At 54.0% G+C, this 14,420-nt stretch overlaps 1 protein-coding gene across 1 annotated transcript; it reads left to right on the top strand.

Moving 5' to 3' along the window:
• Window positions 1–236: 236 nt before the first annotated feature.
• LOC147371561 (keratin, type II cytoskeletal 7) lies at window positions 237–14,355 on the top strand. The gene is made up of 9 exons (XM_086403847.1): window positions 237–617; window positions 2,290–2,501; window positions 4,891–4,951; window positions 6,104–6,199; window positions 7,770–7,934; window positions 9,031–9,156; window positions 11,992–12,212; window positions 13,622–13,656; window positions 14,029–14,355. The coding sequence occupies exons 1-9, from the start codon at window positions 291–293 to the stop codon at window positions 14,184–14,186; spliced, it is 1,401 nt and encodes a 466-aa protein (XP_086259973.1). The 5' UTR covers window positions 237–290; the 3' UTR covers window positions 14,187–14,355.
• The last annotated feature ends 65 nt before the right edge of the window (window positions 14,356–14,420 follow it).

Genomic DNA, 14,420 nt, shown 5'->3' with positions numbered 1-14,420 from the left:
TTTTTGCATTCGCCTGCATCAAGGGGTCTGGGGGTCTACAGCCCTCCTCCCCAGTCTGGACTGGCCCAGGCTGGGACAGAAAGCCTCCCCCAGGTGGACCGCGCGGAGGGCGGAAGCGCGGTCCCGGGAGGGGCCAGCGGGCAGAGAAAGGTGGCGCGCGGCCAGCCCCGCCCCTACCTGTGTAAGCCGATCCGCTCGCGCCTAGCGGATAAAAGCGGCCCTGTTCCCCGGAGGTCAGCGAGTTCAGCCCCTTGTTTCTAGCCGCTCATTCTATCCCGACCCAGCTCAGCATGTCGCTCCACTTCGGCTCCCAGGTCTTCAGCTCGCGCTCCGCCGCCTTCCCGGGCCGCGGCACCCAGGTGCGCCTGAGCTCGGTGCGCCCCGGCGGCTTCGGCAGCAGCAGCAGTCTCTATGGCTTGGGCGCCTCTCGGCCTCGAGTGGCCGCGCGCTCATCCTACGGGGCCCCCGTGGGCACCGGCATCCGCGCGGTCACCATCAATCAGAGTCTGCTGACCCCGCTGCAGGTGGACATCGACCCCTCCATCCAGCAGGTGCGCCAGGAGGAGCGCGAGCAGATCAAGACCCTCAACAACAAGTTCGCCTCCTTCATCGACAAGGTGAGCTCCCTCACTGCCAGGAGCCAGGCTCCAGGCCCCAGCAGCCGCCCCGCCGTGCCAACGTGAGCCAGGCGCTGGGAGGGCTGGTACTCTCTTTCCTCCGATATCGGGGACTGAACCCTCCCCATGAATCCTGTGGCTGTTTTGCCAACCTCAGCCTCTCTCTTCCGGCAAGCTACCCAAATCAATCTGCTTTTTCCCTCCCCGAATGTGTGCCGGGGGCTGTCCTGTGAGCTGGAGTTCTTGAGCTCAGTTTTCGAGTTCCAAACGCCTGGGGCCAGGACTTCTTTCCCTGGGCCCCTTTCTCTGAGAGGGGGCTGTGTGGAGTCGGAGATGGGGTAGGTTGAGAACCCTCCCACCTGTCCTCTCCAGTTATTATCTAGCAGTTGCTGGAAATAAAGGGCTGGAGAGAGGGAGGCTCCCAACCCTGGCTGCCCCACCTACCTGGTCTTCCAACCCTCTATTTGGTGGTGGGAAGTGAGGCTCTTCCTGCCCTTGGAGAGAGCCCATTGGGGGCACTGAGTGCCCCCTGGAAGGGCCATTTAGGAAGTGTTTTTCTTGGTTGTTCAGGTCCCAAAAGAGTGGGGGATGGAGATGGGGGCGCAGACTTGTGGGGGCTGGACCCAGGAACTAAGGGCTAGTTCCCTGGAGCAGGGCCAGGGTCTCCTCCCTGGGCATGGAGCAGGCTTTTCCTCTCCTGCCTTGTGTAACTCTCCGCTTCTCTGTTCCCCATCTCCTCCTCTCCTTCACCCTTCAGACCATACACATCCTTCAGGTTCTGGGGCAGCCTCCACAGAAAGCCCCAGGCCCAGGCTTCCTCCCCCTGCAACTTAGCTGCAGCCCCAGGGTTCTGCTGCCTGAATGGCTGGTCTTGAGGAGGCTGGCTTCCCACCACCAGTCATACTGGTGCTTCTTAGGGCTCCTTTTACACTGGCTTGATTATAGCATCCTGTCCTGAGGCCCTGTTGGACAAAGAGGAAAGAGGGGAAGGGAGGATATTGAGAGAGGAAGAGATAAGGTCCCAGCCTAAGCGAGGGGGCCCAAGTCAGGCTCAGGATGAAGACAGGAAGGAGGCAGCCCTTCCAAGTGGAGAAGGCAATGGCACCCCACTCCAGTACTCTTGCCTGGAAAATCCCATGGATGGAGGAGCCTGGTAGGTCCTGGTAGGTCCATGGGGTAGCTAAGAGTCGGATACGACTGAGTGACTTCACTTTCACTTTTCACTTTCATGCATTGGAGAAGGAAATGGCAACCCACTCCAGTGTTCTGGCCTGGAGAATCCCAGGGACAGGGGAGCCTGGTGGGCTGCCATCTATGGGGTCGCACAGAGTCGGACACAACTGAAGTGATTTAGCAGCAGCAGCAGCCCTTCCGAGAGGGTGGTGGAGACCATCACCTGGGGTGTGATGGGGAGCAGAGGAAGGAGGAGACCCTAAAGCGTAAGCACTGGGACATGTCTGTCATCTGAGCCCTGCACACACAGGAGACAGAGAGTCCTGGAGGAGAGGCTTGTTCAGGGTGGGCTTCCTGGAGAAGAGGGCCAAGGACTAGGGGCCCAGCTTGGGGGAAGAGCCAGTGGGAATGCGATTCTGCCACGTGGCTGGAGATCCTCCCAACTGCGCTGAGTGGCACAGTCTGCCCTCCATGAGTTCCCTCCTCCTGCTCCTTCTAGGTGCGGTTTCTGGAGCAGCAGAACAAGCTGCTGGAGACCAAGTGGGCGCTGCTGCAGGAGCAGAAGTCTGCCAAGAGCAACCGCCTCCCGGGCATCTTTGAGGCCCAGATTGCTGGCCTGCGGAAGCAACTAGAGGCCCTGCAGCTGGATGGGGGTCGCCTGGAGGTGGAGCTTCGGAACATGCAGGATGTCGTGGAAGACTTCAAGAATAAGTATGGTCCCCCAGTACAACCTGTGGGGATTCGTGCCCTGGCCAATGTGCCCCTGTCAGCTCACCCCCTCATAATCCTTCTGGGGTCAGAGGTCAGGGGGTGCTGCTGCTCAGTACAATACCTTCCTCAAGGGAAGGAAGGTCTTGATTCACAGGTTCCCTGCCTCTCCTCCCCTTGCTTCTCTTTGTCTCTAGGGGCTGTTTCCAAGTCATTCTGGTCCTTTCTCCCGACTTACTTCCAAAGAACTCTCTCAACCCTTTCCTGATCCACACTGTTCCCTTTGGGAGCCTGACCAGGGCCCAGGAGACAGCAGGGCAAGAAGTGTCCTATGACAGATATGCGTCAGAACTTGTATGACCCTCAGATTATTCTAGAACAACTCCATTTTGTTCTTGTGAGGATTAGAATCCAGCAAGTTGCAGGGACTTGATTGAGGTTGCAGAGTAGATCATTGGGAGTGCTGGGTCTTACTTTGGGTCCCCTGACTCCCGAGAGGAGACATACATGGAGCCAACTTGAGGAGGAAAGAAGCAGAGAGGATGATCACTGTGAGCGGTGGGCGAGGTTGCAGAGGCTGGGGTGGGGGTGGGGATGGGGGCTTCTGGCCAGAGCAGGAACCGGAAAGGAGGCTATGAGGAGGGGCAGGGAGTGTGGAGGCTGGTTTTGAGGGCAGGCCTTTGAAGTGCCCGCTGTTCTCACTGAATAGAAACCAAAACCAGAGGCTGAGTGGGCATCCCTGCCCTGTGGGCACAGGGTGGGGGGTGGGTAATGAGTGAATTCTGTGCTCTGCCTAGGGGTGTATGACTAAGCGAGCAGGGTCACTTCCTCTGACTGGAGGTAGAACAAACAAAGGCCTCAGAAGGGAGTGTCCCTTCCCCCCTCCCCCAACTTCCCTAGGGCAACAGTCAACAGGATTAATCTCACAGCAGGTGGAACCAGACAGGTGCAGGGCTGGGGAGGCCCGGGACAGCCTGTGAGCCCCTGTTGTCCAGGCCTCTCCTGCCCTGTGTGTGTTCACACATGCTCCCCCCCAGCCAAAGCCCCAGAGCACTTTCCTGGGGCCCCAGGCTGAGCTCTGGGCCAGGCTGAAGGAGGAGCTGGAAGGGAATGTGCGGAAGGGTCCTGATGCAGCTGCCCAGGGAGCCCTCGTCTGTGTGCCCTCTGGGCCCAGTGGCACAGCAAGAATGGACAGACAGCCTTGTAGATATTTTTCTAACTATTCTAGAGGCTGGGGTAGGGGGAGTGGACTTTGGGGGTCTGGGCTCCTGGAGGGCCCCTGCCTGTCTGAGCATCCTGCTCCCCACTGAAATTGCCCCACATTGCTCCTGTTGTTCTCCAGAAGCTTGTGTGCACTGCTGAGTTTCAGTTTCCGACACCTATTTTGAATCCTCCAGTAAACACTGGGTCAAGCCCAGCTGCCCTCTTGCTCTGTGCCCGGCTTTGCTGGTGTCCTTCTACGGGCAAGGGGTTGGCTCCTTGAGAGAAAGAAAGATGGGAGGGGAGCTGTAAGAGTAGGGATGGGGGCTCCCCACCTACTTGGGACCTGGTTCTTCTTCCCGAATCCACAAGGTTCCTCCTCTTCAGGCCCCTTCTTCACCCTCAGCCAATGGGATTAAGCAGGTTAAGCTCAAGCGTCAGATGACCAGGCTTCAAGTCTGGGCTTTGCACTTAGCAGCTTGATGACTGCACAGAGTACTTTGCCTCTCAGCACCTCTGTTCCTCTTCCTGTGAGTCACAGCACCATTGTTAACAGGATTGTTGTGGACATTAAATTAGCGAATGCGCAGGAAGCACATAACTGGGCAGGGCCATATGAAGCGGTCCCTAAGCATGGCTGTTCTCTGCCGTCTCACTCCCAGGATACGCAGCCTCTGTCCTTTAATTCACATACGTTCCCTGCTCCCCCACCCCCACCCCCTGCCAAGACTCAAAGTCCTAGGAATAGCCATATGGACGAGTCAGGGACACTTTGCGTCATAAGTGAAAGTGAAAGTCGCTCAGTCGTGTCTGACTCTTTGCCACCCCATGGACTATACAGTCCATGGAATTCTCCAGGCCAGAACACTGGAGTGGGTAGCCGTTCCCTTCTCCAGGGGATCTTCCCAACCCGATTGAACCCAGGTCTCCCACATTGCAGGTGGATTCTTTACCAGCTAAGCCACCAGGGAAGCCCAAGAATACGGGAATGGGTAGTCTGTCCCTTCTCCACTGGATCTTCCTGACCCAGGAATCGAACCAGGGTCTCCTGCATTTGCGGAGATTCTTTACCAACTGAGCTACTGTGTCATTAAGGAGGGAGTGAAGGTGATGCACGGCAGACCTTCACACTTGGATATGAGGAGATGGAGGCAGAGTTGCACCAACACCATGCTTCTCTTCTTTGCTGCAGGTATGAAGATGAAATTAACCGTCGCACAGCTGCTGAGAATGAGTTTGTGGTGTTGAAGAAGGTGAGGGGGCAGACAGGGAGGGTAGGGGACACTGTAGAAACAGAGGGGCCAGGGGACCACATGCCTCTCACCAAAGCAACCAATAGGAACCTGGGTCAGAGTCTGGCTGGGTCTATAAGAGGGAAATGATGGGCTTGGAGAAGGAAAGATCTGAAAGCCAGGCCCTTCATAAGGCTATATTGTGTGCATGTATGTGTGTGTGCATGTGTGTGGTGTGTGTGTGTGTCTGGCAAGTCAGTAGACTTGTTTCTGGGCTTGGAAAGGTTAGAATTAAGACTACAAGTTGGAGGTTAGAGAGGGCAATTTCAACCCCACAATAAATAAGTGTTCTATCAGTTAAAACATTCAGTTACAGATGAGGGTGGCACATGGCAGGCCTGAAATATTGAATGGATGGGCTGCCTTGAGGCAGAGTGAGCCTTCCCATACCTGGAGGTGTGCAAGTTGAGTTTGGAAGGCCTTAGGAATAAGGGCTTGACTTAAGACTATGATTTAAAGTACACATACTCAGTGTCCCAGGCCCATCCACAGAAATGTAACCTGCCCTGGAGTGCTGGGCCCTTGGAAATTCAGGGATGAGTGGAAGTGAGCGCTCCCCACAGGAGCTAACCCACAGCAGAGGATGGGGCCCAGACATTATCTGGACTTGTGGAGTTATCTGTGGCCTGCCTGCTTCAGTATCACCCAAGTTGCCAGTTATACATTTGGGCTGGAGATTTCTCATCTCTGGATGTGGTATCCTGGAGTCTGCATGATTTCATGCTCTCCTATTTGAAGCTGAGGCTCCTGGAGTTGTAGTGATTTGTTCAAGGTGACATAGCCTCTAGTGGGCAGAGCCGGGGGTGTGTCTAAACAAGCCTTTAGGAACTGGTGAAGCGCTAGGTTTGGGGCTTCAGAATGCTCTGGGCTGTCAGTGCTGAGAAGGCACTTCCAGTCCTGGGGATGAGTGGAGACAATGTCCATCTCAAAGCCTGGGCGGGTCCACTGGAGGGAACTTTCCGCTGTGGATGTGTCAGGCAGCATGGAGCTGCTGTATGTTTCTTGGTAGGGCAATGGGGTTTGGTCCTGGGGTTGGACAGTACTGGCTGCCAAATATTTACAGTACTGAGAACACGCTATCTATCTACCCCTTCTTGCCACCACCCCTCCCAGGATGTGGATGTTGCCTACATGAACAAGGTGGAGTTGGAGGCCAAGGTGGATACCCTGAATGATGAGATCAACTTCCTCAGGACCCTCTATGAGCAGGTGAAGACCTCAGGGGTGGGAAATATGCCATATTCTACATGTCCTAGCCAGGGGGCCATCTGGTCTACCCTCTACCTCTGGGTCAGTCTGGGTGTGTGTTGGGGAGATGTAGGGGAGATGACCCTGCTCTTTACTTTTTCTAGATTCAGGAATCTGTGGTGGGTGAGGAGCTCAGAAAGAGCTGAGGCAGTGCAGCAGGAGGGTGAGGAAGGGGGGTTAGGGGGTGTGTCAGTCAAAATTGGCCTTCTAGAGACATGGGATGACCATTTGTAAGGAAGGGAGGTTGAGAGGGGCTGGAAGAAACCAGGAGGATGTTGAGGGATCTGGGCTGTGACAGGGTTCATGGGTGTGCTGGGTGGGCTGGCAGGGGAGCCAGGTCAGGAGAGATTGGAGTGCCTGAGGGTTTACGCCCACCACCCAGCCTCTCCCTCTGCCTACCCCTCCCATCTCCTTTCCTGCCCTGCCCTGAGCTTCCAGATCCTTTCCCTGAAGGGGGTTAAAAAGCACTTCATCCCATTAGTGTGAGGCTCTGGCCTTAGGCAGAAGATAGTATGGCTGATCATCAGGCTGGTCTGGGACATAGTTACACAAGAGGCTAGTTACACAAGTAAGTTGAGTTTGGAAGGCCTTAAGAATAAGGGCTTACTTATTCCTACTTCTTACTTCTTCAGTTCTTACTTCTTACTTCAGTTCTTACTTCTCTTACTTCTTACTTCTTCAGTCTCGGTTTTACCTGAACATCCAGCTTCCATTTGCATCTCTGAGAGAATTTCCACGTGTGTTAATTTTGGGGGCTGGATCCTTGAAGCTGATTTTGGGCCCTCCTAGTCTCATTGTGGGCCTTTATATGTCTATCACATGTTATATATGTGTGTGTGTATGTATATACATGTATATGGAATTATTTTCCTCTTGTTATGAAATACATACTCACTGCAAAAAATCTAGAAAATTAAGTAAAGCATAAAATTGAAAACAAGCTTCCTATACTGTCTCTTATCATCTTGATAGCTACCTTTTCAGGCTCTTTCTGTATATATATATATATATACATATATATATATATATACACACACACATAAAGATACAGAAATATACACATTTAATAAAGTAGAATCATACCTTTTTTACATAACTGTATATCATGGATATAGTTCCCTGTCCATAAATATGGCTGTATCATCAGTGTTAAAGACTGCAGAGTGTTCCATCCATACTAGGGTGGAATATGACTTTTTTTACCCACCCCCTAGTGATCCTCTTCATAATAGAGCTCAACCTGCACAGCAACTCACAGCCAGGAGCCACCGACGTTCAGCACACTCTGCTTTTCCTCTGTGATCCCACCAGACTCTTAGATTTGACAAGCAGCTGATGGGCTCCTCCGGGAGCCAGGGCTGGCGGAGCCATTTAGTAGGTGCTGGGTCTGTTGTGCCCTCTGGCTGCCTGGTGACTCGCTCCCACTCTGGCCTCTTCTCCTTTTATCTTTCCCTAGTGCAAGGGATCCCAGGATGGGCGTGGGGACAGGAATGTGTCACCCAAGCCCTGATGCCCTGTCTGGTCCCTACAGGAGCTGAAAGAGCTGCAGTCTGAGGTCTCAGACACATCCGTGGTCCTGTCCATGGACAACAACCGCTCCCTGGACTTGGACAGCATCATTGCTGAAGTCAAGGCCCAGTATGAGGAGATCGCCAACCGCAGCCGGGCGGAGGCTGAGGCCTGTTACCAGACCAAGGTGTGTGCTCACTGGAGCCATTATTTTCTCTTCCTGGCAAGGTCCTGGGTGGTGGCTTCCCTTACTCCTCACCCTGTCTCGAGCCTTTGGGGCCTGTGTCTCACTGTGCTGACAGGCACCAGGGATTAAGTCTGTGGGGGTCTCCAGTGTCCTGGGAAGAAGAGGAAGAGAAGGCCAAGCCCCTGCCCAGGGAGAGATTCCAGCCCAATGTAGGCGGCAAGGCAGAGGAAATGGACATGGAGTAATAATTATTATAGCTGAAATTTGGCGAGTAAGCACAGTGCTAGGCAACATTTCAAGTGTTTTACCTGTATTGACTCATATAACCCACAGAACAGCCCGTTAGGTAGGCAATATTATCCCTTTTTCACAGGTGGGGAAACTGAGGCATGGAGAGGTTAAGTGATTTTTCTAGCTCCACACAGGTAGTGAATGGAAGAGCAGAGACAAGATTCTGGATCCAAGGGCTCCAGATTAGGTTTAATCATTATATGCACTGGGCAAGGGCAGGGCAGCTGACAGGCAGGAGCTGAGGGAATGGGCTGGGGTGGGGTGGGGGATGCTGGGGTAACTGAGGGAAGGAGCCTGAGGGTTTAAAAGTGGCATAGAGTGATGTCTCTGCAGATATAGGGGGTCATCCATGGTGCGTGTGAGAACACAGGTATGTCAGTAAGGACTTGCTGTGTGACTCTCAGGCAGTCCCTTCCACTCTCTGGGACTCATTCTCTTCATCTGTGAGATGGATGATGCTGATGAAGGGGTTAACAGGTGAGGATCTCAGACTTCTGTGGTTCTCCAGTGTTAGGACATGATGGAAACAGGAAGAGGACTGGTATCAGTGGGGACGGGTCCAGGGAGCCATTGTTGTCCTCCCTGTCCTGGCTGGGAGGAAGCTGAACCCCGCCCCACCCCATTGTCCAGGAGTCTGGCCTCTGGCATCAGGCAAAGTTTGCTGGGAGTCAGACTATCCCTCCCTGGCACAATAAGCTGGGAGGCCTTGTCACTCAGAACCTGGGGCCTTCTTTGGGTGGGGAGAAGACGAGCCCCCTGTAATCATAGCCCACCCCTGCCATACCCTTCTGTGTGGTCCCTCCAGTTTGAGACCCTCCAGGCCCAGGCTGGGAAGCACGGGGACGACCTCCGGAATACCCGGAATGAGATTGCGGACATGAACCGGGCTGTCCAGAGGCTGCAGGCCGAGATCGACAGCGTCAAGAACCAGGTGGGCACCAGTGCTTGTCCTTGGGGCAGGTGAAGGGCAGCCAGCTGGGACCATGCTCAGGATGAGAAGCAGGAGGCAGGGGCATCAGTCCTGCCCCTGCTGCCCTGGGGATGAGGCTGGGGCAGCTCTAGCCTCTCAGACCCTCCAGGATGAAATGTTCTTGACCAGGTGCTGGTTTGGCCGAAGGGAGAACAGGAGTCCTAGCAGGGCATAGAGCTCGTGGAGGGAGCCTCAGGCTGCTGGCCAGATGAGAACCACCATTCATTATCACATTGGTCCTGAGCCCTCTTCTTGCACCTAGCTCTGGGTGCAATGTCTACCTGGGATAGGGGCCACGGGGTCTGGGGCCAACTTGCTGTGACTCCCGAGACCCCGCCACATCCGCTGACCTCACTCCCCACCGCTCCCTCTCTGGCCGTGCTCTTGCTGCTTGCTGGAAATGATGTTTGCCAAGCATCTTCATGCTTCAGGGCCTTTGCACTCGGTGTTCCCTCCACCTGGAATGTGGTTCTCCCAGCTCTGCACATCGTGCCCCTTTCTCATCATCTTTTGTTGAGGACAAAAGACCTCTTCTCAGAGATGGCTTCCTCAGCCACCTAGCCACTCTCTTAGCAGTCTGTGGGAAGATCCCTGAAACACTTAACACTCTGAAATGTTCTGTCTTATACTGGACTGGGTAGCTATTCTCTTCTTCAGCAGATCTTCCTGACCCAGGAATCAAACCCGGGTCTCCCACATTGCAGGCAGTCTTTCTGTCTGAGCCACTAGGGAAGTCCATTGACTTACTAGGTAAGTCTTATTAATTAAGTGTAAGTAAATATTGTCCCCCACCTCCACTGGGATATTAAAAATGCCGTAGTAGCTGGGCCCCTCTTCCATCTGGTTCACTGCTCCTCCCTTCCCAGCATAGTAGGGCACAGGTCTCAGATGACAGACTGATGGGAGGAGATCCTGTGAAGCTGGGGTGGGCGGCACTGATGAGAAAGGGTCCCCTAAGATCTGATGAAGGCATGGAAGTAGGGGAGGAGGCTAAGCTTCAGCAGGCATCTGCAGTGGGAAGGGAAAGAAGCTGATGGTTGACAGCTGGGGGATGGGATGTGAGGGTGATCTACCCAGAAATGTCCTCCTCTTGGAGCCCTGCAGGCCTGTTTACATGTGGGCGAGAATGGAGGCTTCCTCCTGGCACAGAATCGGAGCCATGAGTCACTGGTGCAGTGAGCCAGCATCCAGGCCAGGAGGGGAGGCACAGAGTAACGAAAGGCAGTTTCCCGAACCCCACAGCTTCTCCTATATCCGGTTCTCCTCTCACACAGCAGGGCAGGCTCAGGCCCGGAAGCTGTGGCTCAGAGGCAGTGGAATGACCCTGCCAAGGGGGCACCAATGTGACGGGGAGGATGCTGACCGGTGGATGGGGGCAAGGGCGTCAGCCAGCCTTCAGGGCAGGACTGGGAGGATCAGGCAGAGAGGCAGAGTGCATGCGCTGAGGAGAGAGGATCTGAGGGCAGAAGGTGGTTGTGAAAATGAAGGAGGAGGAGCCCTGGGCTAGGGGATGGGATGGTGGCCCTTGGAAATGAATAAGGGGCGGCTCAGGCTTCTTAGGTGGTGCAACAGTAAAGAGTCCACTTGTCAAGGTAGGAGATGCAGGTTCCATCCCTGGGTTGGGAAGATCCCCTGGAGAAGGAAATGGCAACCCACTCCAGTATTCTTGCCTGGAGAATCCCATGGACAGAGGAGCCCGGCAGGCTACAGTCCATGGGGTTGCAAAAAGTCAGACACGCCTGAGCGCGCGCACACACACACACACAAAACATTATATAGGCTCCTCTAGTGGGGGATGGGCCACAAGAGAGGGAACACTAGGCCAGGCAGGAAGTGACAGCTGTTGTTCAGGTCCCTCTGAATCACACCACCCCTACCTGCACCTGGGGGGCTGTTGACTTGGAATCTAGGGGTTCCAGGAAGCATTTCTGTGCTCCAAGTCTCCCTGTTCTGGGCCTGTTGCAAAATGGCTCCTGTTTTCAAGGTACCTGAAAGGTGCCTGGTCATCTGCCTGAAATTTGAGTACTACACTAGAATCCCATGGCCTTGGAAATCCTCCAGCTAGGGGTCGGGTATGTGAGCATTTGTAAATCATAATCGCATTTACTCATAATAGCGTTTATTAAGTGCTTACTGAATACTAGACACTGTGCCAAGGACTTGTATATTATTTCATTTCATTACTTGAGCTATTCCCATCTATATTTATATACCGTGATTACTGTTATTTTAGAAAAGAGGAGACTTTTGGCTTAGAAGGGTTGATTCATACAAGATCACATGGCTTGTAAGAGGTAGAGGCAGAACTGAAAGCTAGGCATTGGGTATCAAAGCCCATGTTTTTAAAAATTAATTACTGGCTGTGCTGGGTCTTAGTTGCTGCACGCAAGCTTTCTCTAGTTGTGACAAGCGAGGGCTACTCTCTAGTGGTGATGGACAGGCTTCTCACTGCTGTGGCTTCTCTTGTTGCAGAGCACAGGCTCTAGAGCGCACGGGTTCAGTAGCTGTGGCACACTGGCTTAGTTGCCCCTTGGTGTGTGGGATCGTCCCAGACCAGGGAGGGAGCCTGTGTCCTCTGCACTGGCAGGTGGATTCTTAACCACTGGACCACCTGGGAAGTCCCTCAAAGCCCATGTTTTAAACCCTTGGGATTCCCTGGTGCTTGGGGAAGGAGGCTGGTGCCAGTGAAGCCACAGTAAGCAAGTTGCCCAGGCGCTCACCGCAGGATGGGGAGGCAGGAAGGCAGTGACTGATGAGGCCTGCGACCCCGGTTCAGAGCCCCGCTACTCCCCACAGCGTGCCAAGTTGGAAGCCGCCATTGCCGATGCTGAACAGCGTGGGGAACTGGCTGTCAAGGATGCACGGGCCAAGCAGGAGGATCTGGAGGCCGCCCTGCAGAAGGCCAAGCAGGACATGACCCGGCAGCTCCGGGAGTACCAGGAGCTCATGAACGTCAAGCTGGCCCTGGACATCGAGATCGCCACCTACCGCAAGCTGCTGGAGGGCGAGGAGAGCCGGTGAGGACGTACAAGCTGGCTCAGTGGGGCTTGCAGCTTGACACCCATCCACCTGCAAGCATTTCCTGTATCCCTCCTTCTGAAGGGCGCTGAGGATGGGAAGTGCAGGGAGGGTACAGATAATGCTTGCTTCTTTGCCCTTGATGGCTTTCTGGAGGGAAGACCTTGTGGTATAAGCTCAGTGGGAAAGTTGATAACAGCATTTTTGTGTGTTAACAAGGTCATCTTATTTGATTCTCAGAACACATCAGGTAAGCAAGACAGGTATTATTGACTTCCGAGTGTACAGAGGGGAAACTGGTTAGTTTTATTAACTGAGGGGACAGAGCCAGTATGCAATTGAGCTCTGCTGAGTCCTGGTCCAGCCATCTTCCTTGGCAACAGTCTGCTTCTCACTACATAATTGAGGGCTAAGTCATGGGGTGTTGACTGAGCATGGTGAGGAGGTAAATTTCCCCCGTCCCCAGAGATATTTGCATGCTTACCTGCAGCCTGCGATGAAGCTGGGCTGGGTTAGTCTTACAGGAAATTCTTCACAAAAGACTAAAAACCTATGTCCGTAAAGTTGGGGTCTTCATTCATACCTTGATGGCTTGATTGACTCATTTTGTCAACAGATAAGGGGCCTGGAAGATTCCTAGTGTCTGCCTCTCTTGCCCCTGCCCTTTGCTCTATCCCCTTCCAGTACTTGGGGCTGCTGAGGTCAGCTGGGCTTCCTTCACTTGCTCCACTAAATTGAGGCCTTCTCTTCTCCCTGCAGCGTAAATTCATCCTCACGGCCAAGGGCTTGGTGACAATGGGGCTATGAGTCACAGAACAAACATACCTGTCTCGGATAGATGTTTAATTTCCAGTACAAGACCTGTTTCAGCTCCCCAGGCTGCTTAAAGCCACCGCTGCCTCCTCCTTCCCCTCGCAGTTCCCACTGTAGCTGAATTCACTCAGTCAACACTTAACACTTCATTAACTATTTCAACCCATATTAAGTAAATAGCATGTGCCAGACCTCATGCTGGTGACTGGAGATGCAGGAATCAATAAGCCACAGCCTTCTTTGAGGATTTTATGATCTGGTTAAGGGAGGCAGCCATCTACATAAACAATAAGAGCAGCTACCATTTATAGAATCTTGTGTGCCCAGGGCTTTAGGTAAGTTATGAGTTTAACCCTCACAAACAACCTTGTGAGGTTGGGACAGGTTAAGACTGCATTTACAAGTGAGGAAATGGAAGCTCTGAGACATTCCCAAGATTGTTGTAGCCAGAAATGAAAGGCTGCAGGAAGGCTGGATGTGTGGGGACACAGGAATGAACATGAGTCCTGCTTGTGGCCTGGATGGAGGGGTGCAGGAGTGCCTCCTCTAGTGCTGAGGATAGAGCAGCCCTCACAGGTCTCTCCTCTGCCCCCAGGTTGACCGGAGATGGAGTGGGAGCCGTGAACATCTGTAAGTCCTTGGCTGCGGCCCATCACCTGTGCTGTCCAGACTAGGCTGGGTCTATTAGATGGCACATTGGCCTGAAGACCTGGCCTCATGGAGGCCCGGCACCTCCTTCCCTTAAACAGTTTTCAGCAGGTGCCTGGAGATTCCATCCAGACAGGCTCAACAGCCCAGCAAAGCCATGCATGAGGGCAGGGTGGGGCTGGGGCAGTGTGGAGCAGCCCTCACCTCTGTCTGAGGCTACTTCTGGGTTGGGCCCTGGCTGTTGGTGGGGGAAGGGTGGTGGGTAGAGGGAGGGAAACAGGCAGCTATGGCAGGAGGCTGGGGGCGCAGGTAGTGGGCCTCACACTGATGGAGACCTCTTCTCTTCTCTCTCAGCTGTGGTCAGTTCCACGGGTGGCTCTGGTAGCCTGCTGACCTTTGGGGGGACCATGGGCAACAACGCCCTGAGATTCTCCAGCGGTGGAGGGCCTGGGACCCTCAAGGCCTACTCCATGAGGACCACATCCGCCATAAGCAGGAGCCCCCGCAAATGAGCCCTGGGTGTGGGGAGATACATACCCCCTCCTCCCATAGTCACAAGGAGACCCCCAACCCTGGTCCCACCCTCATCCCAAGAACTGCAAGACAGTTTGAACAAAGATATCAGAATAGCTTCCAATAAAGCAGCTGCTTTCTGAGGCCTGGATGAGCCCCTGCCTGGCACCTGGTATCCTGGCTTCATTAGGCCCGGAGGGGAAGGTGAGGCAAGGGAGGGGCTCTAGAGAGCA

The sequence above is a fragment of the Bos grunniens genome, chromosome 5 (genome assembly GCF_055505025.1).
Source record: "Bos grunniens cultivar Pamir isolate PY7600 chromosome 5, Bosgru_T2T1.0, whole genome shotgun sequence".
Taxonomy (NCBI): domain Eukaryota; kingdom Metazoa; phylum Chordata; class Mammalia; order Artiodactyla; family Bovidae; genus Bos; species Bos grunniens.
This window is presented reverse-complemented; position numbering and strand designations above follow the sequence as displayed.